This window comes from Meles meles, chromosome 15 (genome assembly GCF_922984935.1).
Source record: "Meles meles chromosome 15, mMelMel3.1 paternal haplotype, whole genome shotgun sequence".
Taxonomy (NCBI): Eukaryota; Metazoa; Chordata; class Mammalia; order Carnivora; family Mustelidae; genus Meles; species Meles meles.
Window position 1 is genome coordinate 13,121,299 of NC_060080.1, and position 24,735 is coordinate 13,146,033.

Sequence of the window (24,735 nt, forward strand, 5' to 3'; positions counted from 1 at the left end):
AGACTCGACAGCTCAACATGGGCTGTCGCTAGGTAAATGCTCCAAACATGCGGGAGTGGGAGGGATGGAGAGGGAGACAATGAAAAGGGATGGAAGAAAAAGCCAGCGGATGCCAAAGCCATAAAGCGTCTCTGTGACAGCAGTCATTGTCTTCAGAAGTCACCTCTTCCTGCCTCACTGACCCAAGCACCTGTCTCCCAAAGTCGTGTGCCTGATGGGAGAAAACCACCTTTGCAGTCAAAAACTTGTCTCTGATTGACAGTATTGGCCACATTTCAGTAAGATGCATATTTTCCCACATTTTAACATCTCTGAAATCATCTTCCAGTTCATGGTTCAATTAGCAGCACTTTTTTCTTTTTTAATAACAGGGCAGCTTAAATTTGATGAAATACTCTGTGTCACCTTGCCAGAATCCTCAAAATCAGAAAGACTCAAGAAATGTCAGCTGAATGAACGATAAACATGAGGAAGGGAGGAAAAGAGTTGTGGTATTTCTGGTAAAAATGGGGCCAGATACAAGAACTTAAGATGGCTCCTCAAGATGTAATAAGAAATATTTGAATTACCATATATACATCTATGCCTATATTAACAAATGGTAATTTCACTAAAAACAATAGATTTTTTTACCAAGTAAACAAACTTTGAAACCCAGAACCTAAACCAAAAATAAAAACCAGTGAAATAAGCACTAACAATATTGTTTTACTATTTCCTGAAAACTGCTAAGTTGCAAAGCTTCCCTTTTGCTGGCTAGGAGGAATTCTGTCACACACTTTCTTTATTTTATTTTGTTTTATTTATTTGAGAATAAGACAGAGAGAGCAGCAGAGACAGCGAGAGAAGGCACACGCCTGTTTCTCCCTCTGCTCCCCGCCGAGGATGTGAGGCTCAATCCTAGGACCCTGAGATCATGACCTGAGTGAAAGCAGATGATTAACCAACTGAGCCACCCAGGTGTCCCTGTCACACAGTTTCATACAGTGTTCCTCTTTAGTTTTTAAATAACTTTCACATGGAGCAAGAACCTTTGCTACCAATGAAACAGGTACAACAACTGAGCTAAGTTTGTGTATGCCGTTCGTGTGCGATGAACACACACTCCAGAGCCGCCCATCCAGGTAGTACCCTCCTCAGTCTCCAGCCCTTACTCTGCTATGTCTGTCTCCACAGCCCTTGACCAAGTTAGTATTCGTCTACAGTCTCTGCCCACCTTCTTAATATAAGCTCCGGGATGAGGAATTTTTTGTACTTTATTTTGTGCAGCGTTTTGTGCCCAGATCAGGGCCTGGCACATTCAGTATCCGTTTTATAGAACAAATGCAAGAATCAATTTGAAAAACACACTTTGGAAAATTACAATAAATATGCTACAGTAGTTTGACAATTCAAAAATCCACAGGTAAACTTTATTTTTTCTAATCTTGTATGTAAGCGGTAACTGCACTGGAATTATTCTGAGAGCTACCTTAGACATTTTTCTCGCACCTTCTGTGTACTTTCATCATGGGAAACCACACTGGGATAATTCCACTATTAAGAATTTGAGATATGCACGCTTCCAAAACTATGCTGAGATGCACGTATGTGTGTTCTCACTGCAGCACTGTTAGAAGAGGAAACGGCGAACAACTCCTATGTCCATCAGCAGGGAACCGGAGAAGCAGTGTACTGATACAGCTCATAATCTGCTTGAGTGGCTGTGATCATGATCCCAGGGTCCTGGGATGGAGACCTGCCTAGGGCTCCCTGTTCAGGGAGAGCCTGCTTCTCCCTCTCTTCCCCACCTATGCTCTCTCTCACTATCTGTCTCTCTCAAATAAATGAAATCTTTAACAACAACTGTAACAAAGTGATGAGAACAGTTCATTCCGTATACTTGCCTACACTGTTCAAACTTTCTTGCCATATGCATATATTCCTTTTAATTATTTTTTAAATGTCAACAAGGACTATGGAAAAACAGGATAATGAGCTACTTTTGTTTCCTGATTTATACTTTTCTGCATTTAAAAAAAACTAGTGAATTTTTCTAAACTTCAAAGTATCAGACAACTATCACACTGGTTCAGGTCAAAACAGGATATGCAAGTCATCTAAAATATTATTTCTTTTGCTTTTTTAAATTTGCTTTTATTTTTTCCTGAAAATCCAGGAATTCTATTTCTTTCAGTGCCTTCATCTCCTTCCTATATTCTTTCAGACTTGGCTTTTTTAGCTATTAGCCTTTTTCTTTCTATTTTTAATTGAGGTGCAGTTTACATATAATATTACATTAGTTTCAGGTGTACAAGACAGTGATTCAAAATTTATATATATTATGAAGCGACCATCACAATAAATCCAGCAGCTGTCAGTCACCAAAGTTGTTAAAATATTAATAATCATTAATATTAATTATATTTCCTATGCTGTACATTATATTTCTAAGATTTACTTATTTTCCAATTGGAAATCTGTACCTTTTAATCCCCTTCATCTCATTCAGCCATCCCCTCAACCCTCTCTCCTCTGGAAAGAGACTGGTCAACCATCAGATCGTTCTCCTTATCTAGGAGTCGGTTTCTGTTTTATTTGTTCATTTGTTTTGTTTTTTAAATTCCACATGTAACTGAAATCATACAGTATTTGTCTTTCTCTGTCTGACTTAAATTAACATAATATCCAGAACAGCATATTTACAGTTAATAAAGTTTATCAATGTGGGAAACAATTTTTTAAAAAAACAGTGTTCAACTGCCTTTTGAAACAAAAGATGTGCCTCTACAAATTAATATGAATACTATTAACTAAAAAATTAAGCCATGTATCAACTTGAAATGTTTATTTCTGAAATGTTGCAATCAGAGACCCCAACTCGCTGCTGGGGTTTATTTACAATCTTTTCCAATAATGCCATACTTCTTTTTTTTAAGGCTCGGGACACAAACACGCGAGGCAATTTTTGTTCAAAGGAATGTGTGAGAAACATAGCGTAACACGACCATATTTTTATACATTTGCACTCATGTCTGCTTGAACATCATGTAATTTAGTCTTACCCAGTCAAGAATTAGGAAGACTGGATTTAAATGTCATGGCACAATGGAAAAAACTTACCACTTTACAGGTCACTTTTATACAGCATATTCACACATCTATCCTCTAAGACTCAGCATCAATGTAAAATGTGTGCTTTGTGCCATGACACCAAGTTGCTAGTCACTCAACTTTTTTCTGTTGCTAAATAAGAAGTTTTACCAAACTTTCCGATATGCATTATGACTATTGTTCTTCATGCTGCTCTCAAAGTCACACAAAAATGACTAATATTATTTGAAAACAAGAGATATAGATCAACAAAACTCTCATTTCTCCTAAATATATGTCATTTAGAATACTTTCACTGTTACTCAGTTTTCTTAGATATTTATTTTACTTAAGTTCTGAGTTCTTCTATTAAAGGTCTTTCAGGTCACTGATTTAGTTCCAACTCATCAATCTGTCAACTGAATTTGTTTGGTTAGAAAATCACGGTTTTTTTGGTACCAAAAATCCTTTCTGCAATGCTTGTGAATCTCATTAAATACACTTACTAGCTTTTTTTCACCTTCTCACTTTGTCTCCTCTGGCAGCTCTGTTTTTCCTAGATATGTGTTCTAACTATGCCAAATGATCTTCTTAGAACAGTGCAACTCAAAATACAGTCAAGAGACAGAATATGAACTTGAGCCAGAATGTAAACCAGCACACTTATACTCTCACTGAGCGAAGTCAAAACTAAATGATGGGATAGTGGTGTAGCTGATATACATTCTGAGCTCAGCTTCTATGTCCTTGTAGATCAGCTGGTCAAGGGAACACAATTTGCGCTCTTAGCACAGAATACTGTTGTCAAAGTGATGATGGGAAACAACCATCAACCCAGAATTCTACATCCAGCTAAATGATCTTTTAAGCCCAAAGAGATTACTCACAATCCTTCCCTGAAATAACTACAATAGAGTAATACGAAGGGAACCAAACCCTACAGGAAGCATCAGGATACCAGAGCAATGCTACACTGACACTAACCTTATCTCAGAGTCCACATCTTTGCTTAGGAATTTAGGTCTTGTATTTTCAGACGAATAGTAACGTCCTGCAAAGACTTGATCACCATCAGCAGTAAAAGCTTCTCTACAGTTCTTGGGTGGTTTTTGAGACTGCATTACTGCACGAGCTACAGAATTATTCTAAAAAAATAGAGGGGGAGAAAAGACATTTTTGAAGTTATGCCATAGCACTCCTGGCTGGATACACAATTTCAAAATGTTACCTATCATTATTTTAAGATTCAAGTATTTTTTTTTTTAAAAGATTTTATTTATTTATTTGACAGAGAGAGAGATCACAAGTAGGCAGAGAGACAGGCAGAGAGAGAGGAGGAAGCAGGCTCCCCGCGGAGCAGAGAGTCCGACGCGGGGCTCGATCCCAGGACCCTGAGATCATGACCTGAGCCGAAGGCAGCGGCTTAATCCACTGAGCCACCCAGGTGCCCCAGATTCAAGTATTTTTACTTAAACATTTAAACATAAGTAAAATAGTTCCAGAAAGTTAAATAAAAGAACTTCAAAAACAACTTTCATTAATTCAAAAGAATTAAAACTGACAACCTTTAGAACAACAAAGTAAGCAAGGCTTTATGATAAAGTGATTTAAGTTCTAATGCTGCTATCCATTAGAGTTAAAATTTTAAGTACATTTTCACATGAAAATATTTACTTTAGACCAGAGTTCATACAAATCTTACTTTTTCTAAATGACTTTCACAACCTGAAAAGAAAGATGTGAGTGAACAGCAAATGGCAATAAAAGATAAGATACTGAATTATGTGGAGGAAAGTGTGGAAATAAGCCCTAAAAGAAGTAAAACAGGCATCAGGCTTTATGGAGGCCTCACCAACCTCTGAGGACAAACAAGAGGATTTCATTATTTCCTTTCAAGGATCCTTCTAAAATATGACTGAGCAAGGACCACAAATAATTACAGTATGACCTTGCAACACATACACTGTATATACATTTAAATTACTGATGCCATTATTTCTCAGTTTTCGTTAATGAGAAAAACAAACTCTATTATGTTTGTTTTGATTAGATCTATTTTGAATTTCCTTGTTCCTTTTCAACATTTACGCCAATGACGATCTAATCCAACAAGTTCATAAAAATACATAAATAGATGAAAAGTAAATACTGATTTATTTTATAATACTTTTAAAGTTTTAAGATAATGAACTCATAAAATATCAAGTAGAGTATTTGTTTAAAAAAATAGGATAATCATACACTTATCTATAAGAGTAAATAAAAATGGATTTGGCAGCCAATCAAGAAAGAATGAGTAACAAAAAAATTATAGCATCATTCACCAAAATAATATGTATTTGCGAATACAGTTGACCAAGGAATAGACAAAAATATGAAAGTTCCCTCAGGAAGGAAACGCAAAAACCAGCTCTGTATTATTCTGTAGCTTCCTATGAGGTAAAAGTACAGTGGTAAAACATATTAACAACTTCATAATATAGACTAGACCGGGAAGAGGAATTTATAGAACCAACTTCCGTTCTGAAAATTTAAAAGTCATACAAAGTTCAGCAAGCATTTTGTCTTACTTTGATCAGAAGCACTGTCTCTATGCTTCTCATGTCAATCAGGCTGTTTGCAACCACTGCATTATCTATTTCTAAAGCTGTCAGGACTGTTGGAAACTCTGGATGATAAGCAGCTCTAGGAGACAAAAATATGTAAGTACTAAAAAATTACAAATTAATAAAGTGTAAGTACTTTCAAACTTTAATTTTATATACATCTGTCTTTTTAATGCGTGACTATAGATAAGACAACGGAACATAACTGATAACATTTGAAAACATCTGTAAGAGGTGAATTTTATTTAAATAGTGAACATTTTTATTATGTGCTAGGCATTCTAAGAATCTTATAAATAATATCAGCTCATTGAATCCTCATAATAACCATGAGATTGATAATAATATTCTCTAATTTAAAGGAGTTTGTTCTTAAGATGGGGGAGGCAAGCCACTGGCCTAGGATGCTTAAAACAGAGAGAAGTTAATGGAGTAGGAAAGTTTAAGGTTCAGGACAGAGGTGAAATAATTAAAAAAAGCAGTCCAACAAACTAGGCAAGAACGCACGCAATTCAGAGCCTATGTAGAATAAAGAGCTTTCGAGAGAAAGAGCATCTCTTCTGCCGAGCAGGACACGACGTACAGATGCAGACACGGTTACGGGTGGCTAGCACGCCACTTGGGCAGCCCATACTTCAGAGGGAACAAAGCCATTTTAATAGGAAAGGAAACTATTCCCAGGATTTCCTGGGGAGCTACACACTCCCCCAGGCTCCTCTGCTGAGGTTCTCCAATGTGAGCCTGATATACCGGATGCATTCTAAATGTTCCAAGGGTGTTTTCCCGCTCTTTTCACATTAAAATAACATGCCCAATTTTAAAATTTAGTGCTGGAATCACAATAGATACCGATAAAGTTCTTCACCAAAAATCACCCCTCCAAAACGTCTGTAAAGGCAGCTGACGCTGAGAGCATATTAAACTTACCCGACCTGTCGATATTCTGTCAACATCCGACTTCCTCTACTAAGCCACCAACTTGAACTTCAGCGTAATTCCAAACTACTCTGAAGGGTGATTGCCCTGGAGCTGCCCCATTGACCTCTGACTGCCCGCTGTCACCAGGAGCCCAGCCTCAGCTGCCGGGCTTCCCGCACCTGTTCAACCTGCTCTCTGCGTCCGCAGGCAGATCTCCAGAGCTGCTCCCTCGCCTCGCAGTCCTCCCTCTCCAGCCTGCGCCTCACTGCCACTGAATGAATGAACTTTCCCAACAGCACTTTCTCAACTGCTTCCCTCCCGTTCTAACAAATCCAAACGGAGTATTAGTCCAACAGTATACATTCTCTCCTCGAACTTACTAAAAAGGTAAGAGTCCCGCAGCCACCATGGGTGTCTGAATGCTGAGCGGATGTTGGCTCTGCTTCCTCTCTCACTCTCCCAAACCTACCCAATGGCTGAGGCCCTCGTCCTCAGCACACAGATTCCCCTATTTCCAAGCAGTGACCTCATGCTACACAAATGGAGCTCAGCCCGCAGCCCTTCACGGAATGACACATTGCTAGGAGACCGGGAAACAGGGCCTGCCAGGAGGGCCGTGCCGGGCGTTCCTGCTCATGGGAGTCTGTGCAACGGGTCACGGAGCAGTCCCGGCAGCTGTCCCTGGTCCCCGAAGCACAGTGCTGGTGCAGGAGGATACTCCTCACAGGAGCCAATCTCTCCCAGCAGTCTCCCAGGGCCCCTGGGACCTGTTTCCAAGGTCCCCGCAGGGAAACCTGCGAGTCAGCATACCGGCCTTCTACCAGCTGTTCAGAGGTCTCTCACTGTAGATGCAGCTAGCCTGTCAGGGGGCATCTTTACCATAAGCAATGTTGTCTGGCAGCACAACCGAGATTTCACTTTTATCAGGTTTTAGAAATCAGGAACCAGAGCCAGAAATATTGGGGTCATATTTTCAGGCAGACAGGGAAAACAGTTTACCTTGAACTCCCAAATCCTCATTTCTAGCCTAAAAGTTCAAAATTGGCAGTTCCACAACAGGACTCGTCCACTTCTGACAACTCCACTTTGTCCTTATACTTCTCCTAAACCAGTTATGAGCATATCTGCTCAGTAGTCACTCCAGCCAGACACCTAGCAGTCATCCTCAATTCTTACATTCTCTTACATTCAAGTAACAAGTTCTATTGATTTTGTCCTAAATAGTGCTTTCATTTTTATTATTTTCTTAGAGATTTATTTATTTGAGAGAGAGAGAGAGAGCACATGCGCAAACAGGGTGAGGGGCAGAGAGGGGGAGAGAGTCCCAAGCAGAGTCCCTGCTGAGCATGGAGCCCCAGATGGGGCTTGATCTCATCACCTTGAGATCATGACCTGAGCCAAAATCATGAGTCGGACACACAACCAGTTGAGCTACCCAGGCACCCTCTAAATAGCACTTTTAACCTGCCCCTTGCTATCTATAATGCAAATGCTATTTTTTGCAGAATAATTTATGATGCCATGTCACTATGCATTTTGCACACAGAATTCTCTTGCTTATAAGGCAGTTAACTCTTCTCTGTCACTTGACAAATTCATCAAGTTAGAAGACTGATCATTTGTCCTCTTTTCTCTAACTTCTTTGCCAACCTGCCTACTAATGTATAACATAATTAAACTCTCTCATTTGAACTACATCTGCATTTTGTGATCCAATTTTATCAAAGTCAACAAAGAATGAACTGGAAAAAATGTATTATACTTCAAAGTAAAGTGACTAGCCAATCAGCAGTTAGCAAAGAGGCCAGTTTAAATACTGTGTCCTTGAGAAGGTTTGTTGGGATTATCAAAGAAAACCACCACAGTTCTTTATGGAATCTGCAAAGCACCTTGAGAGTGCTGAGTGCCAAAGCTCTTCCTTAGTACCCCAACCCCACATACCCCTTAATTTGCCGTGGTCTGTATCACTTCCCTCAGTATAATTTCTATGCCACACCACATCGCCTCCCCTCTCCTGACTCCTATTAATAGAACTCGTTTAAGGAGTTCAAGGGCAGGAAGCATGTCTTATTTATCTATGTGTTTCCGTGCCTAGACTGAAGTTAAAGAAGTGGCTTGATGAAATTTCATCAATTAGTACTACAGATTTGGTTGACGTAAATATGTCTTAATTCTTTCTGATTTTGGACATGATTAACCAAACTAGAAATGGCATTTAGCTACCAATGCCTCACCTGTGTCTTACATCATACATCTCATTCCGAAACTCAGAAACTATTATCTGTGGTCGTGAGGTCCCCCGTGAATAAAACCTTTCCATCAGGGCCTGAAGAACTCTTTCATCGGCATGGTTATGGCAACAGTAGGCCTGCAGAAGTCCTTTCAAGCAAGATTCGATAGCCAAAGCAAGTTCGGGGTCACGAAGATGAATGCAAGCTCCTAAAGGCAAGAGAAAATTATTAAAAGGCCCATATGTACTTCTTTTGAAATATTAATGTAACTATCTTCTTATAATAGTTTATAAGTGACTTCAAAATATTTTCATATAAAGAAGCTTAAATGATATTACAGATCTTATGTTAACTATACGGGAGATCCCCACATATCCACTGGATACACTGGGGCAAAAACCCATCAAATCCTGCGAAAAGAACTGCCCCAGTAACTCCAGTGTAAACCAACAGAGGTTTTTCGGTGTAAGTGTATACTACTCGAGCCTCCGAATGGCACTTTAGAAAGTAAACCAAAAGGTTTACAGATTCTTTATTATTTTCTGTAAAACTGATTAACACTGGTATTTTTGGATGAGGAAAATACCAGGAATTGGTGTTTCAGGAATGGATGAAGAAATGCCTCATCCATTGAAACAGATCCTGGTATAGAGGTACGTATCATTTATATGAACAGACTTTACCGTGATACTTAACACCGCATGTAATGCTGTATTAACACAGTAAGTTAAATACTTGAACAACAAAGCATTTTTATGTTGACAGCCCCATTTTCACTTAACGATATTACACATTAGAGATAACTCCTCAGGAGAATTCAACAGATACATATATTTTTATAATAATATATATTTTTAGAATTTATATATATTTATTTAGAATTTATTTAGAATTATTTTTTTATAGAAATAATTTTTTATAATTCTAAATTTTATTTAGAATTTATTTTTTAGAATTTATTTAGAATTTATATATATATTTAGAATTTATATATATTTAGAATAATATAATTTTAATCACATGTATAATAAAACCCAGGATTTATACTTAAAAAAGGACTTAGAAACAATGTTGTCCAACCTAAACAGAAACTAATAAGATAAGTCATTTAATAAAGGTTACATAAAATTCAGGTGGTTAGGGGCCTTCTGATTATATTACTGCCACTGGATTTTCTGACTAACCAATTATTTTCAAATTAGATCATTCATTTATCATTCATTCAGGAAAAAAAAATTAGATCAGATTATTCAACTCAATAGTTTTTTTTTTCCTTTTCCTAAGTTCTCTGGCTTTTTTCCCCCCCTTTTCTAAGTTCTTATGCTTTAAAAATGCAAAAAGGAAATTATAAAGTTTAAAGTGATTTTTATCCCTGTATCCTAAAATACATACAATTAAAATCCACATACAATTATGTTCCTCTCTGGTAAGTTTTAAAACTAGATCCAATAGACCCTTTCTGAAAATAAAACCTTATTTTTAATGTTTCTTATACCCTGACCAAATGGTGACAAATACCTAAAGGACCCACGGGTTTACACGTAAAAAGCCCACGTCTATAGGCATCATCTATTGCGTCAAGAAGGGCTGGAACATGAGGGCCAAATCTTTTCAGTCGATCAGTTTTACTATCTTTTAATTCTTTCAGTTGCCTCTGATTATAGCTCAGTGTATGCTTGACATCTAATTCTTCTCCCCTAAAAAATAAAAGTGAAAAACAGAAGAGATATGAGCTATAGTTATACAGAAATATCCAGCCTCTCCCCCCAACACCTGCATATCAGTGAATGACTCAGCTACCCTAAAGACTAAAGTCAGATTTCTTTATTTGAAAATGATGGTGTTACTAGAGAAAAATAGTCTCAAGTCCTTAAAACTTAGCACAAAAAACGAAATGATGCCATGGGAATGAGGACTAGAAATCCCAGAAATGGCCCAGCTCTACAAGTGTTAGAAAAGTCTGGGAAAAATGATTTTTAAAAGATATCTTATTCAATACAAGAAACAACAACCACAATAAAATGTGTTTTCTCTCTTCATATAAAGACCAAACCATCTGATTTTCAAGTCATTGAAAAAAAATCATTCTAAGGATATTGAAACTTACTTAATTCTGATCCGTTCTTCTTTGTCCTTTTCTATGGCTTGCTGAAACTGTTCGATCTCTTGACTGATTGAGCTTTCTTGATCCTGCAAGGCCTTTACTCTCTCTTTTAACCAAGATATTTTTTTTTGCCTTTCCAATCGTTCAGGTTCCAAAGATTGATCAGTACTAACAATAAGTAATCGAAAATGGAAAATGTTAAGTGAAAAACAACATTTAAAAAATACAAAGCAACGTGATAAAATTCCTTTAGAAATAATATGGAAAATATAATACTCCATTTTGCAACTTGGCTGTATTATAAAATGAGTCAATCACGAACATGGCAAAGTAACCATCTTACCTTTTCTTTAGTTCTTCAATTCTTTTGCACAGCTGCTCATCATCTTTCATTAATGCTCTATACTCGTTTAGGGAACGATTATATAAAACCTGACAAAACATTAGACACAGTTTGGTAAGTTTGGTAAAAAAATTTACTAATCCCATTCAAATCCACTTTTGCCAAATCTTCATATCAGAAGCTAAATATATGCAAAAATATATATTTAAAACAAAGTACATAAATGGCCATATGAAATCATTATTTTTTAAAGTCTGAAAGCAGCACAGATTTCTATCTAATTGCAATAACTCTACTTTTAAAAGTAAATGAACAGTATTTATATTTGATATGCAGCATTTAATATTCCAGGTTGGAAAATTTCTCTCACCTCAGCTTCATTATAGACCCTTTTCTTAGCAGTAACATCTGTTTTCAATGCCATACATTCTGGTGCTCGTGCATTTGTCTCTTGACTAATCTTTTCCAGTTTATCTTGAATATCTTTGTATTTTTTTTCTGCTTCATTAAGTCTAACCTTTAAGAAAATAATATGGTTGGAGTGTTTTTTTACTTTTCTTTAATAAACAGAAAAAAATTTTAAACTTAGTTTCCCTCTAAATAATCTCAAGATATCAGGTAAGCAAACTTAATTACATAAAATACTAGATCAAAAGCTTTTGCACAGCAAAGGAAACAGTTAACAAAACCAAAAGACAGCTGACAGAATGGGAGAAGATATTTGCAAACGACATATCAGATAAAGGGCTAGTATCCAAAATCTATAAGGAACTTAGCAAACTCAACACCCAAAGAACAAACAATCCAATCAAGAAATGGGCAGAGGACATGAACAGACATTTCTGCAAAGAAGACATCCAGGTGGCCAACAGACACATGAAAAAGTGCTCCACGTCACTCGGCATCAGGGAAATACAAATCAAAACCACAATGAGATATCACCTCACACCAGTCAGAATGGCTAAAATTAACAAGTCAGGAAATGACAGATGCTGGAGAGGATGTGGAGAAAGGGGAACCCTCCTCCACTGTTGGTGGGAATGCAAGCTGGTCCAACCACTCTGGAAAACAGCATGGAGGTTCCTCAAAATGTTGAAAATAGAACTACCCTATGACCCAGCAATTGCACTACTGGGTATTTACCCTAAAGATACAAACATAGTGATCCGAAGGGGCACGTGTACCCGAATGTTTATAGCAGCAATGACTAAAATACAATTTTTAATTCTACATTTAGTTATCCAACAAATGTGCTATCTTTTGGGGATACAAAGAAAGAATGGTTTGCAGGTAACACAATCAAACAGAGACAGACAAAATTTAGCAGAAGAACAGACGCTTAAATTGATCATAGTTTGGATAAAATAATGCTTAAGTTGGCTATGTATATAATTGTGGAAGCCCAGGGTAAGAATCCAGAGGTCTGCCTGGAAAAGTCAAGAATGCCTTCAAGGCAGAAGTAACATTAGAGCTGAGACTTGAAAGATTAATCCATATGTACCAGGAGAAAGGCTGGGGAAAGGTGTTAGAGGCAGATGGGAAAGCATGCAGAAAGGCACTAATACAACTTTCAGCAATGAAAATATTTGGAGCTTAAACTGAGAGGGTAGTGGTGGGAACTGAGTCAAAAGCATGGAAGGGCCCAGAATTTCCTATCAGCTTACAACTTAACCCACCAGAACACAGGGAGAAAAGACATGACCAAATCTGTACATCAAGTCACTTTGGAAGCACATGCAGGGTGGAGGGAAAATTAAAAGAAACAATATCAGTAAAGAGGTAACATTCCAGAGGAAAATGAATTAGAAACCAAAACGGGCACTGACAATAGGAATGGATTAGAAGAAACAAATAGGAGAACTGTCTGGATCAGGGATTAGCAAACTTTTTAAAGAGTCAGAGAGTGTAGCAGACACTATTTGTTCATATCCCTTCCATTTAGTAGTCCTTCTGTACTCAACTGCCATGCATAAGACTACATGAAAGGTTTTATGTAAGACATGGTACGAAGATACAAATATAAAATAAGACAGTTCTTACCCTCCAGAAATTTACGATTTACTACAGAGTGCCCAAATGCTTAAGTGGGCCAAAGGCCTGCAGAACTGAAGTTATCAGCCAGCCTCAAGATCCTCCTTTTCTCATTTGAAAAACCGTGAACATTTATTACATTTATTATTCAGATTGGATTCACTTTAACTACTTTTTTATTTTTTACTTTTTTTAAAGACATATTTTATTTTGAAGTAATCTTTACACCCAACGTGGGGCTCAAACTTAACAACTCCACAATCAAGAGTCATATGCTCTACTGACTGAGCCAGCCAGGCGCCCCAGATTCCATTTTTAGGTTGGAGATTATCTAAAGAGAAAAATAACTTAAGATCTTCTTCTATGACAGTTAAGAAATGAGGATAAGGAGAATTTGGTGGGGAAAAAAATTCCAGAATATTCTCAGAAAAATGAAAATCTGAGGTGAGAAAAGGTGTGGGACTGAACTTCCATTTGCTACCTGAAGAGGGAATAAGAAATTCAGCCTATTTGTTATTTTTACATATTTATTTCTTACTTTTGATGGATGAATAACACTTTAAGGGAAGAAAATATATCTGTTTACTATAAAAAAGCAATGTGGACAAGATTACATTCTATATTATAAACTAAGCTTGGGGGCCCAAAACACTTAAGTAGAACAAAATACTAACAGGTTAAGTCAGCCACACTGAGTTAAGTTGAGCTTCTGTAAAAATGAAAAGCCTACGAGTTCTACTTCTAGCATGACAAAATGCAAGGAATTCTGCACTGCAGGCTACACACCCTTGTGAAATACCAAAAGACCACTCAAGTGCAAATTTTAACCTGGTGAATTACAGGGTGTATGAATTATATTTCAATAAAGCTGTTAAACAAAGAATGAGAAGGCGAGTATGAAGAGTGCATCGGCTATATGATAAAAGGTCCCTTTGGACAGCCCTAAGAGAGTATCACTGCTTTTATTTACCAACCAACCAACTTCTACCTCTATCCCAAGTGGAAGACTCTTACAAAAGAATCATACAAAAATAGCATAGCTTGGGGGTGCCTGGGTGGCTCAGTGGGTTAAGCCTCTGCCTTCAGCTCAGGTCATGATCCTGGGGTCCAGGGATGGAGCCCCGCATCGGGCTCTCTGCTCAGTGGGGAGCCTGCTTCCTCCTCTCTCTCTCTCTGCCTGACTCTCTGCTTACTTGTGATCTCTGTCAAATAAATAAAATCTTAAAAAAAAAAAAAAATAGCATAGCTTCCCCCGGGATCTTAAATCTCAGGTTGAAATTAACCTTAACAGACCTAACAACTTGTCCCACATGTACTCCACCTACATGAAATCCTCTGATAGTTCTGGGCCCTAAAACTTTAGTTCCCTCGAATTTCTGGTAGCAATCTCTGGGCACTGTGCTTAGTTTTGAAGTGTTAACTTCATGATACTTAGCTTTCTAATTGACTATTATCCTAGCACCTCAAGACTTTTTATATGTTGATACGCCTAATCAACACAAGAGTAAAAGCTTCATATTGTAGCATGGCTGGTTGATAAGGAAGTACCATTGTCCACATGCATGAGTTTATGGTGTTTTATCACTGGGCTCAACTGGCTGATCATGTCCAAACACAACACTCCTTTTAAAAAGGAGTTGCGGGGGAGCCTTGGTGGCTCAGTTGGTTGGGCATCTGACTCTTGAATTTGGCTCAGGTCATGATCTTGGGGCTGTGAGATGGAGCCCTGTGTTAGGCTCGACGCTCAGTTCGGAGTTTACTTGGGATTCTTGCTTCCTCTCCCTCTGGCCCTCCCTCTGCTTATGCTGCCCACCCTCCCCACCAGATAAAAAAATTAAATGTAAAAAAAAATAAATAAATAAAAGAGTTGCCACTTTAGTACTTGAGCCAAAGTTTATGTTAGTTTCATTTAAATAATAAATTCAAGCAGATAAATATATAGGTTGAAACTGCTCTTTCTGTAGGTCTTTTAAAATGGTCTAATATCAGTAATCTCATATGATTTAACCTGCTAAATCTGTATTAAAAAAACAATTACCTGCTGATCTTCCATCTTCCTGTCAAGTCTAGCAGCACGATCTTCCCCAATTTTGATATTATCTCTGATAGCATTCAATTGTTTTTCAATTTCATTGACCTAAAAGGAAATTATAGTGTAAATCACATCTAAGAGTGACTGTAATCAAATATTTTCTACATATTAAAAGCACAAGTGAATAATAGAGTAAAAATTACCACTGCCCAAGCCATTTCATGTTTCAAGTATTCTAAATTAGTCTTCATTGTACTTAAACCAGCAATACTTTGAAAACGTTCTTCTTTCTCCAAACACTGGCGTTTTAGTTCAGTAAGTCGCTTTAAAAAAGAAAAAAGGATTTGTTTCTTATCAACATTGAAAAGACAAGACTTTTTACAATTATATATTTTTTGAATGCACCCCCTTAACAGGTATTAAAAAAGATATGCAAGGGAATGACTTCCTTAAGGTAAAAATAAAAGTACCTTTGGTTCTTTGGTATACTTTTATTAGGTGTAATTATTTTCTAAATTTCTGCATTATAAAAATGGCCAAATAACTCTTCAAATGAAAATCAAAAGAATAAAAGGTTTAAGACGAGTACAGACAAATCACAAAACTCAGTTTCCCATTTCTCTCAACTCTTTATCCGACAGAGAGACTGGTATGTTCTTCTGGGCAAAGTATGCCCAGTACTCATTCCAAAGATAATGGAAGACACATAAGAAATTATTTCTAAAAGCCAAAAAAGTTATAATTATTTACTTATTTATTTACTTTATCTTTTAAGTAGGCTCCACATCCAGTGTGAAGCCCAACATAGGGCCCAAACTTAGAACTTTGAGACCAAGACCGAGCTGAAATTGAGTTGGACACCCAATCAATTGAGCCAGATGTCCCAATTTATAATTTTTTAAAATCTAAGCTCTCCTTAATAAATAAAATCATCAGGGGCACCTGGGTGGCTCAGTGGGTTAAACTTCCAGCTCTTGATTTTGGCTCAGGTCATGATCTCAGGGTCATGAGACGAGCTGCCACCACTCCATCTCCTTGGGCTCTGTGCTGGGTAGAGACTACTTGAGCTTATTATCTCTCTCTGTCTCCCTCTATCCCTCTGTCCCTTCCCCACTTGCTTGGATGCACACACATACTCTCCAAAAATTAAATTAATAGTAAAAATCATCAAACAAGTGTCAAATATAATGACATTAAAACAGCTTCTGAGGTGGTTTAGATTCTGTACACCTGGGTAGATGGCCTCCCCCCTTCATTCGTGTTTACCATCTTCAACTAGGGCCTCACACTGTGGATCTAATGCGTCCCTATCAGTCACTTTCCCAATTCTCCAGAATTATTTCAATCTATTATCACTCTCTTCAAGCCTCATACTCCCCCATCACCCTAATTCCTCACTCATTCTCATTGCCTCCTACTTCAGAGAACCTAGTGGCCATCCTCATTTACAAATCTAAAGCAGGAGGGGTGGCTTCCTGACACTGAAGTCCAGCCCCCATCTCCTACCTACATATTTTGGATCTGACCACCAGTTTCTGCCTTCTCAGGAGGCCTGAATTAGTTCATTTTTCATGCTTATCTTTTCATCTTTGTTTCCACTTGGACCTCTTTACTGACTTCCTTCCGTTATCATGTTCAGTCTTTACTCACTTATCTTTCCCACTTACAAACAAAACCGCCACTACCCATGCTTGGGCACTTCTCCTCCTCTCCTCCTCTAAGTTTTCTGAAAGTTATCTCTCTTCCATTTCCTCATATTTCCAGCCCCACAAATCTGGCTTCTGTTTTCACCGCTACTGAAATGTCTTTTGCCACAGGCCTCTCTACAGATTATATCACTAAATACAAGGAGCATCTGTCAAACCTTGTGATGCTTGCCAATGACCACTGTCTTCTCAAATTCTCTTCTCTTAGCCTCTGTGGCTTCCATGAGCATATTTCATAGCTCAGGCCCGGACCCGCTTTCCTCTCCTCCTCAGCAAGCTAAGTCATTCCTGCAGCTTGCACACCAACAATACACTCATGAATCTCAAATTTTTACTGAAGCCAGACTTCTGAATTCCTCACTCATATGTCCAACTGGATGTTTTGTAAGCACCTCAAAACTAATGTGTCAAAATGAAATTCATCATTTTTCTAAAAAGAAAGAAAAGAAAAAATGGATCCTCTTTCCAAGATTCCTGTCTTAAGAAACTTAACCTACTGCTCAGGTCATCCATCTGGAGGTCATTCAGTCACCCTTGTTATCTCTTCTGTCTCAACTTCACTCCTCCTTGTCCCACAATCACATCTGCTCGAATCATTTCAAAACTCCCCTCCACTAACCTGTTACTACTCTTACGTCATCATTATCTCTATGGACAATGATAATTCTTTATTGATCTCTCTACATTAGTTTCTTCCTTATAGCAATTCACTCTCTTCCACAGCAGATTACAAATATTCATTTAGTCAATCATCCAGTTCACATGTTCTACAGCTCTTAGGTTTACAAGGCCCTCTATAGTTTGGCCTTTTCATTCTCAACCTTGTGCGCTCTGGCCAATCTGGAATTCTTTCAGCTTTCTAAAAGCACCGTATACTCTCTTGCCCAAGATGCTGCCACACTCTTACCCCCAGGAACCACACCCTTCCTTACTCTCCCCATCTCTTGCCTGGCATTGTTCACCCTTCAGTTCTCACCCTAGATATCATCCTTAACGACTACACCCCACCCATGTCTCTACCCCCACTGCTGATACCCTCCTCTTAAATGTTTTTGTACAAATCTAATCACAAGTTCTTTAGTAGGGCCCACCATACTGGTATTTACTATCTGTTTCCTGCTGACCCCAGAACCTGGATATGTATTTGCCGTCATATGGCCAAGGACAAAACGCAATGCCAGGAGGCATGTGCTGGAACTTGGTTTTTGTTGACTGAACACCTTCTAGTTTCTATCTAACCTTCACATACTATTTCCTACAGATTTAAATATTCAAGTCCAGAGCTTATTTTGAGAATACAGGACATTAATTAATTAGGAAGAAAGCTCTTATTATGTACATATTATATATAAGGAATTCTGCTACGATATAGGGAAATGCTTCTTAAACTTCATAATCAAAATACCTTTAGTAATTGATAACAAAGTATACCATAGAGAAAGTGGGTGTTCAAACCCCAGCTGTCTGAAGCAAATACATTTTTTCAAAGTCCTGATTTATTATTTTTAAAATAATAAGTAAAACATATGCTATCATTTTTTAAAATACACAAATATTTCCTCTTCCCAATAACACCAATACACCAAGAAATTGTGTTGTACTAATTCTGTGGTTTATAGTTTATAGTGTGACTCCTGGCACACTACCACTATCCTGGGTTTGAAGGGATAATGTGAGGAATAAAAATAAATATATCCATCCTTGCTGTTAAGAGTTTTCATACATCCACAGATCTAATTTTAAAAATACAATCCTCAAAACCTAAAGTAAAAGGGTCACTGTAGCACCAAATAAAGCTGACCTGGGTCAATCATTGGCACAATTCTGCGTCAAAAGAACAAGCTAGGAACTAGCTGAAAGCTCCTTGATTCTAGAAAACTGACTAGGTAACTAAAGAACAAGATACAGAATCAAAATAATTGGTCAATGTACGGGATAAAAAGCTGAAACATAAGCCTTATGATTTTGAGGTCCTTGATTAGCATAGAGAAGGTTGGATCTTCAGGAATCTGATGAAAGTACAAGAAGAAAATACAGCAGATGTAAAACCAAATTTAAGAAAGTCACATTGGCTTGAGTAATTTCAAATCCACACAAGTATACCCAGCTGCCAAGCTGGTGAGTACTGATGTGCCAGGTGCTACCAAGTTATCAGTGCTTCGTGAATGTTAACATTTCCCCAGTGTGAGAAAAGAATTATGCACCACAGATAATGACAAATGCATATTACGCTTTTTATGAACTTGAGGCATGTGCTTATTTTCCATTCAAAAGAAATATTATAGTTTTTAAATTACTTATAGTGGGAATTAGTAATACCAACTAGTCATATATCAAGGCTTAAGTATGTAAAATACTTCTCTGTCCTCTAGTTTATGGCCTAACAGAGGAAAACGTGTACATACCCATTATGCCAAAACAAAAAAGTAAAGGCTGATAAATACCCTGAATATAAAAACCACATGTCCTATATTTCATAGAGTGTACGAAAGTGTCATTAGTTTTATACAGATACACACCTACAGACAGTATGCAATTATACAGTACCACCTGTAAGTACTACAGGAATCTGACTGATCTCAAAACTATTTGGGGGCGCCTGGGTGGCTCAGTGGGTTAAAGCCTCTGCCTTTCGCTCAGGTCATGATCCCAGGGTCCTGGGATCGAGCCCCGCATCGGGCTCTCTGCTTGGCAGGGAGCCTGCTTCCTCCTCTCTCTCTCTCTGCCTGCCTCTCTCCCTACTTGTGATCTCTATCTGTCAAATAAATAAATAAAATCTTAAAAAAAAAAACCAAAACTATTTGTATTAAGTGTTTACAAACCTCTTCTCCTTGATTTATCTGTTCCTTTGTTCTTTCCTTTGTTTCCATAATATATGAATAATCTTCTTTCATCTGTTCAAGTTGGGTTGCTTTCATAAAAAACTGTATCAATAAGAAAAACACAATTAGGAGTTTGTAAACTTCCACAGAACTGAAAAAAATTTGTTGGTCTCCAAAAATATTTGAACAATTATGTAAAAAGATATTAAAAACACACTCAAGTTTTCACATCCAAAATTTACTTAATATACTCTGTTCATATCTATATATTTGTTTGCAATCGCTCTTAAAAACTCATGTAAGAAAACACTTCTGGTGTAAGAATAATACCATCTCGAAAACTCATTTTCACTGATTCTTTCATTCTTTAAACAAATGCGGATAGAAAGAAAACATCTCTATCCTTGATCTTGATACATCTTGAATTTTTAGAAAAGGAAATAATGAAACCCATTCAAAAGTTATAGCATAAGTAGTAGTCAAATATTTTGGAAGCTTTCTAAATAATTTACAGTTAAAGGCTATTATGTATGGCCAATCATTCCCTTAAATTTCCTTAAAGATTAATTTTAAAATAACCCATTCTCTGGCAAAGACCGAGAAGGCAAGAAACAAGAAATGTTGGAGAAATTGTGGAGAAAGGGGAAGGCTCTTACACTGTTGGTGGGAATGCAAGTTGCTGCAGTCACTTTGGAATACAGTGAGGAGGTTCCTTAAAAAATTAAAAATAGAGCTACCCTATGACCCAGCAATTGCACTACTGGGTATTCACCCCAAAGATACAGATGTAGTGAAAAGAAGGGCCACATACATCCCAGTGTTCATAGCAGCAATGTCCACAAAAGCCAAAATATGGAAGGAGCCAAGATGCCTTTCAACAGATGAATGGATAAAGAAGATGTGGTCCATATACACAAAGGAATATTACTCAGCCATCAGAAAGGATGAATACCCAACTTTTGCATCAACGCGGTTGGGACTGGAGAAACGCTGAAGTCATGTGAAGTAAGTCAGAGAAAATCAGTTATCATATGGTTCCACTTATTTGTGGAACATAAGGAATAGCATGGAGGACATTAGGAGAAGGCAGGGAAAAATGAAGGGGGAGAAATTGGAGTGGGAGACAAATCATGAGAGACTATGGACTCCAGGAAAGTTGGGTGAGCCTAGTGACAGGTATTAAGGAGGGCACAGATTGCATAGAGCCCTGGGTGTTATACGCAAACAACGAATCATGGAACACTACATCAAAAACTAACAATGTGGGGCACCTGGGTGGCTCAGTGGGTTAAGCCTCTGCCTTCGGCTCGGGTCATGATCTCAGAGTCCTAGGATCGAGCCCCACATCAGGCTCCTCGGCAGGAAGCCTGCTTCTCTCCCTTTCTCTCTCTGCCTGCCTCTCTGCCTACTTGTGATCTCTCACTGTCAAATGAATAAATAAAATCTTAAAAAAAAAAAAAAAACTAACGATGTACTGTATGGTGACTAACACAATAAAAAAAATAATAATAATAACTTTAAAAAAAGAATAATCCATTCTCTCTCAGAATTAAAAGCCAGAAAGTGAAAACAGGAATTTACCAAGAAAATTATACTTCCATCATATTTAAGACCTTCTTTAAATTAGTTCTACAGTATTATTGTAAACAGGTGGCTTTAAAAAACCCAACTCAATATTTACTATGTGAACAGGAGTTATGTTTGGTATATATGATTTATCTATAAATGTTTTCTTTTTTGATAAATTCCTATCTCCTTTGGCAGTCCTTACTTTGTATTTGTCTCCCTCATTTTTAGACTGCAAGAACTGCTTGCTCATCTCTTGTGTTAAAACAGAAACTGGATTATCCACCTGAAACAAACAAGAGAGGTTATTTTTGAATATTTCATTTTAACACCTTAAAAATAAATGAACTGAAATACAGCATACAATTCACCAACAGTGTCATCAAGAAGGCTAAGGTTAGAGTATTTAGGTAAATATACAAAGAAAAAATATTAGAACTTCTTAATGTGAAGAAAATGTTTCATTACTTCATGATACTAAAATAAACACCATAAGCAAAATTATTCTGCCACTCAGTGAGGGCACAGGCACATTTCTTTTACCTGTTTTATAGAATTTCACTCCTATGATACTGGTTAATAATCAGACAACAGTGAGTAAAGCCCTCAGCTGCCTTGGGTTTTTGTGTTGTTTCATGGCCCTATGTAGCCCTGGGCAAGTCAGTTTCTCCAACTGAATATAGAGAGTCCAACTAATTTCTAATCAGAATTATGATGTCAAGTATTGTTTATTTTTCTTACAGCAGTTCTTCAGATTTTCCATTTATAATTATTTCTTCATGATTATAAAATAAACAGAAATGCTGAAGTCATTTCTACCTTTTGGGGAAGGAATCATTCTAAATAAGCTATTGCTTGAACTGCGCTACCTATAACTAACAAGCTAAAGTATAGTTATATGAGAGTAAAGTACAGTAACCGACCAAAGCACAGGGGAAAAAGTTTAAAACATATATATATGAAACTTGTTTCAGAAAGATTCAAGATCATTACTCATTGGTATCTTTAGTATTAGTAAGAAAGTAATTTGTGTATTAGAAAATAATCCCGTTTGCAATTTACTGAATATGTAGGACCAGTAATAATGAAAAAAAAATTATTTTATTTTTTTACAGGTTTTATATATTTGAGGGACACAGAGCATGAGCAGGGGGTGAGGCAGGAGAGGCAGAGGGAGTGGGAGAAGCAGACTTCTTACTGAGCAGGGAGCCCAATGTGGGGTTTGATCCCAGTACCTTGAAATCACGACCCAAACTGAAAGCAGATATTTAACCACTGAGCCACCCAGGTGTCCTTAAATAAAAAAAATTTTAAACTTCTTTATTTTGCCATCTGTAAGATACTAAATGTACTTTGTTAGCATAACAATGGTTTAAAATCGTCCCTTTTAAGTAAAATTTTGCCCTCGCTTCAGTAGCACAAATACTTTCTACGTAAAATTTTGGGTGTCCTCTTCTAAGATAACAAAAACATTTATAGGATTATAAAGAAACCTCTATGTTATTTTATTATTATTATATAGGTAGACCAGACTGCCACATATTTTTGCTCTGTATCTTAATTTCACATTTCGTCTGACTTCTTAAAAATAAGACCTAATGCACTAGCTTTACCAACAGAGATTTTAACCAACTTTGAATTAGTAGCTTCACCAAAATTTCTGTTCTTTTGTCTACATCTTTCTGACTGTTCCTGAAATGGGGCTCCTAGTTCCTAATAGTCTAGGGATTATATAAGAATCTTGCAGCTTTACCTGTTAAGACTAGAGCAAGCAAAAGGCAAGCACAAACAGGTAAACTTCAGAGAAAGGATAAGAACGGAGGCACAGGGGTGCCTGGGTGGCTCAGTGGGTTGAGCCTCTGCCTTCAGCTCAGGTCATGATCTCAGTGTCCTGGGATGGAGCTTTCTGCTCAGCGGGGAGCCTGCTTCCCCCACTCTCTCTCTGCCTACTTGTGATCTCCTCTGTCAAATAAATAAATAATATCTTAAAAAAAAAAAAAAGAAAGGGACAGAGGACAAATAAAATCAGGTACTTAAAGACATTAAATATCCTCCTCCCTCTGGGTTATTTTAGGTCATCATTGTCCAATAAATACATAATGCAAATCACACAGATAATTTTAAATTTTCTAGTAGCTACATTAAAAATATAAAAAGAAATGGGTAGGGGCACCTGGGTGGCTCAGTGGGTTAAAGTCTCTGCCTTCAGCTCAGGTCATGGTCTCGGGGTCCTGGGATCGAGCCCCGCATCGGGCTCTCTGCTCGTCAGGGAGCCTGCTTCCCCCTCTCTCTCTGCCTGCCTCTCTGCCTACTTGTGATTTCTGTCTGTCAAATAAATAAAATAAAATCTTTTAAAAAAAAAAAAAGAAGGTATCTAAACATCCTTAGGGAAAAAAAAAAAAAAGAAATGGGTAAAATTGGGGTAGCTGGGGGGTGCAGTCGGTTAAGCATCTGCCTTTGGCTTGGGTCATGATCTCGGGGTCCTAGGACTGAGCCCTGCATAGGGCTCCCTGCTCAGCACGGAGTCTGCTTCTCCCTCTCCCTCTGCCTTTCCTCCCTGCTCATGCTCTCTCTCTCCCTCTCTCTCTCTCTCTAGCTCTGCTCTAATAAATAAATAAAAATCTTAAAAAAAAAAGAACAGATAAAATAATTCTAATCTATAATATTATCATTTTAACATATAGCCTATATAAAAATGAGATTATTCCTTTGCATTAAATCTTCAAAATCTAGTGTGTATTTCACACTATAGTGCATGTCAGTTTGGACCACCCACATTCAAGTGCTCACATACCCACATGTGGCGAGTGGTTACTGTACAGGTTAGTGTAGCTCTAGGCCTTCTATATGTTGATCAATGAACCCGAACCTGTGGTTTACTGCATCATACCAGGAGAGGACTAAAGGAGTTATGATAACAATCTTCAAATATTTCAAAAGAAATAAACATATTTTTATATTCCCCAAGGAAGTGGGAGCCTAGAGAAACAGGCTTTATTCAACTTTTCCATAATAAAAACTTCCTGATACAGCTGTCCGCAGGAGGACCCAGAAGTCCCAGGCACAAGTGATTTCTCCACCACAATCCACTTAAGCACTTGCTGGACAGAGGGGTAAATATGGACAGTGAGAACTCTACTGGATGCCCTTCAAGATGCTCCCAAACACCTGATTCCATACATTTTTGGTTTTCTTGATTCTGCTTAAAAATTGTCCTGCATTCTAGTCTCAAATTTATTTGACGCATCTGCTTTTCTCTAGATTTTAATAATTATTTTTCTAACCTTCTGTTGCCTGATATACA

The 24,735-nt window shown here is 37.6% G+C and overlaps 1 protein-coding gene across 1 annotated transcript in view; it reads right to left on the minus strand.

Moving 5' to 3' along the window:
* The window catches only part of SMC6 (structural maintenance of chromosomes 6), a 78,649-nt gene that overhangs the window by 33,095 nt on the left and 20,819 nt on the right, over positions 1-24,735 (minus strand). Inside the window, exons 7-17 of the mRNA XM_045979639.1 lie at positions 21,637-21,717; positions 19,866-19,967; positions 15,541-15,660; positions 15,344-15,442; positions 11,645-11,791; positions 11,275-11,363; positions 10,935-11,099; positions 10,346-10,524; positions 8,831-9,035; positions 5,643-5,757; positions 4,057-4,217 (exon numbers count right to left, since the gene is read on the minus strand). Of these exons, the coding sequence (XP_045835595.1) occupies positions 4,057-4,217; positions 5,643-5,757; positions 8,831-9,035; positions 10,346-10,524; positions 10,935-11,099; positions 11,275-11,363; positions 11,645-11,791; positions 15,344-15,442; positions 15,541-15,660; positions 19,866-19,967; positions 21,637-21,717 (1,463 nt within the window). The remainder of the gene's footprint in view (positions 1-4,056; positions 4,218-5,642; positions 5,758-8,830; positions 9,036-10,345; positions 10,525-10,934; positions 11,100-11,274; positions 11,364-11,644; positions 11,792-15,343; positions 15,443-15,540; positions 15,661-19,865; positions 19,968-21,636; positions 21,718-24,735) is intronic.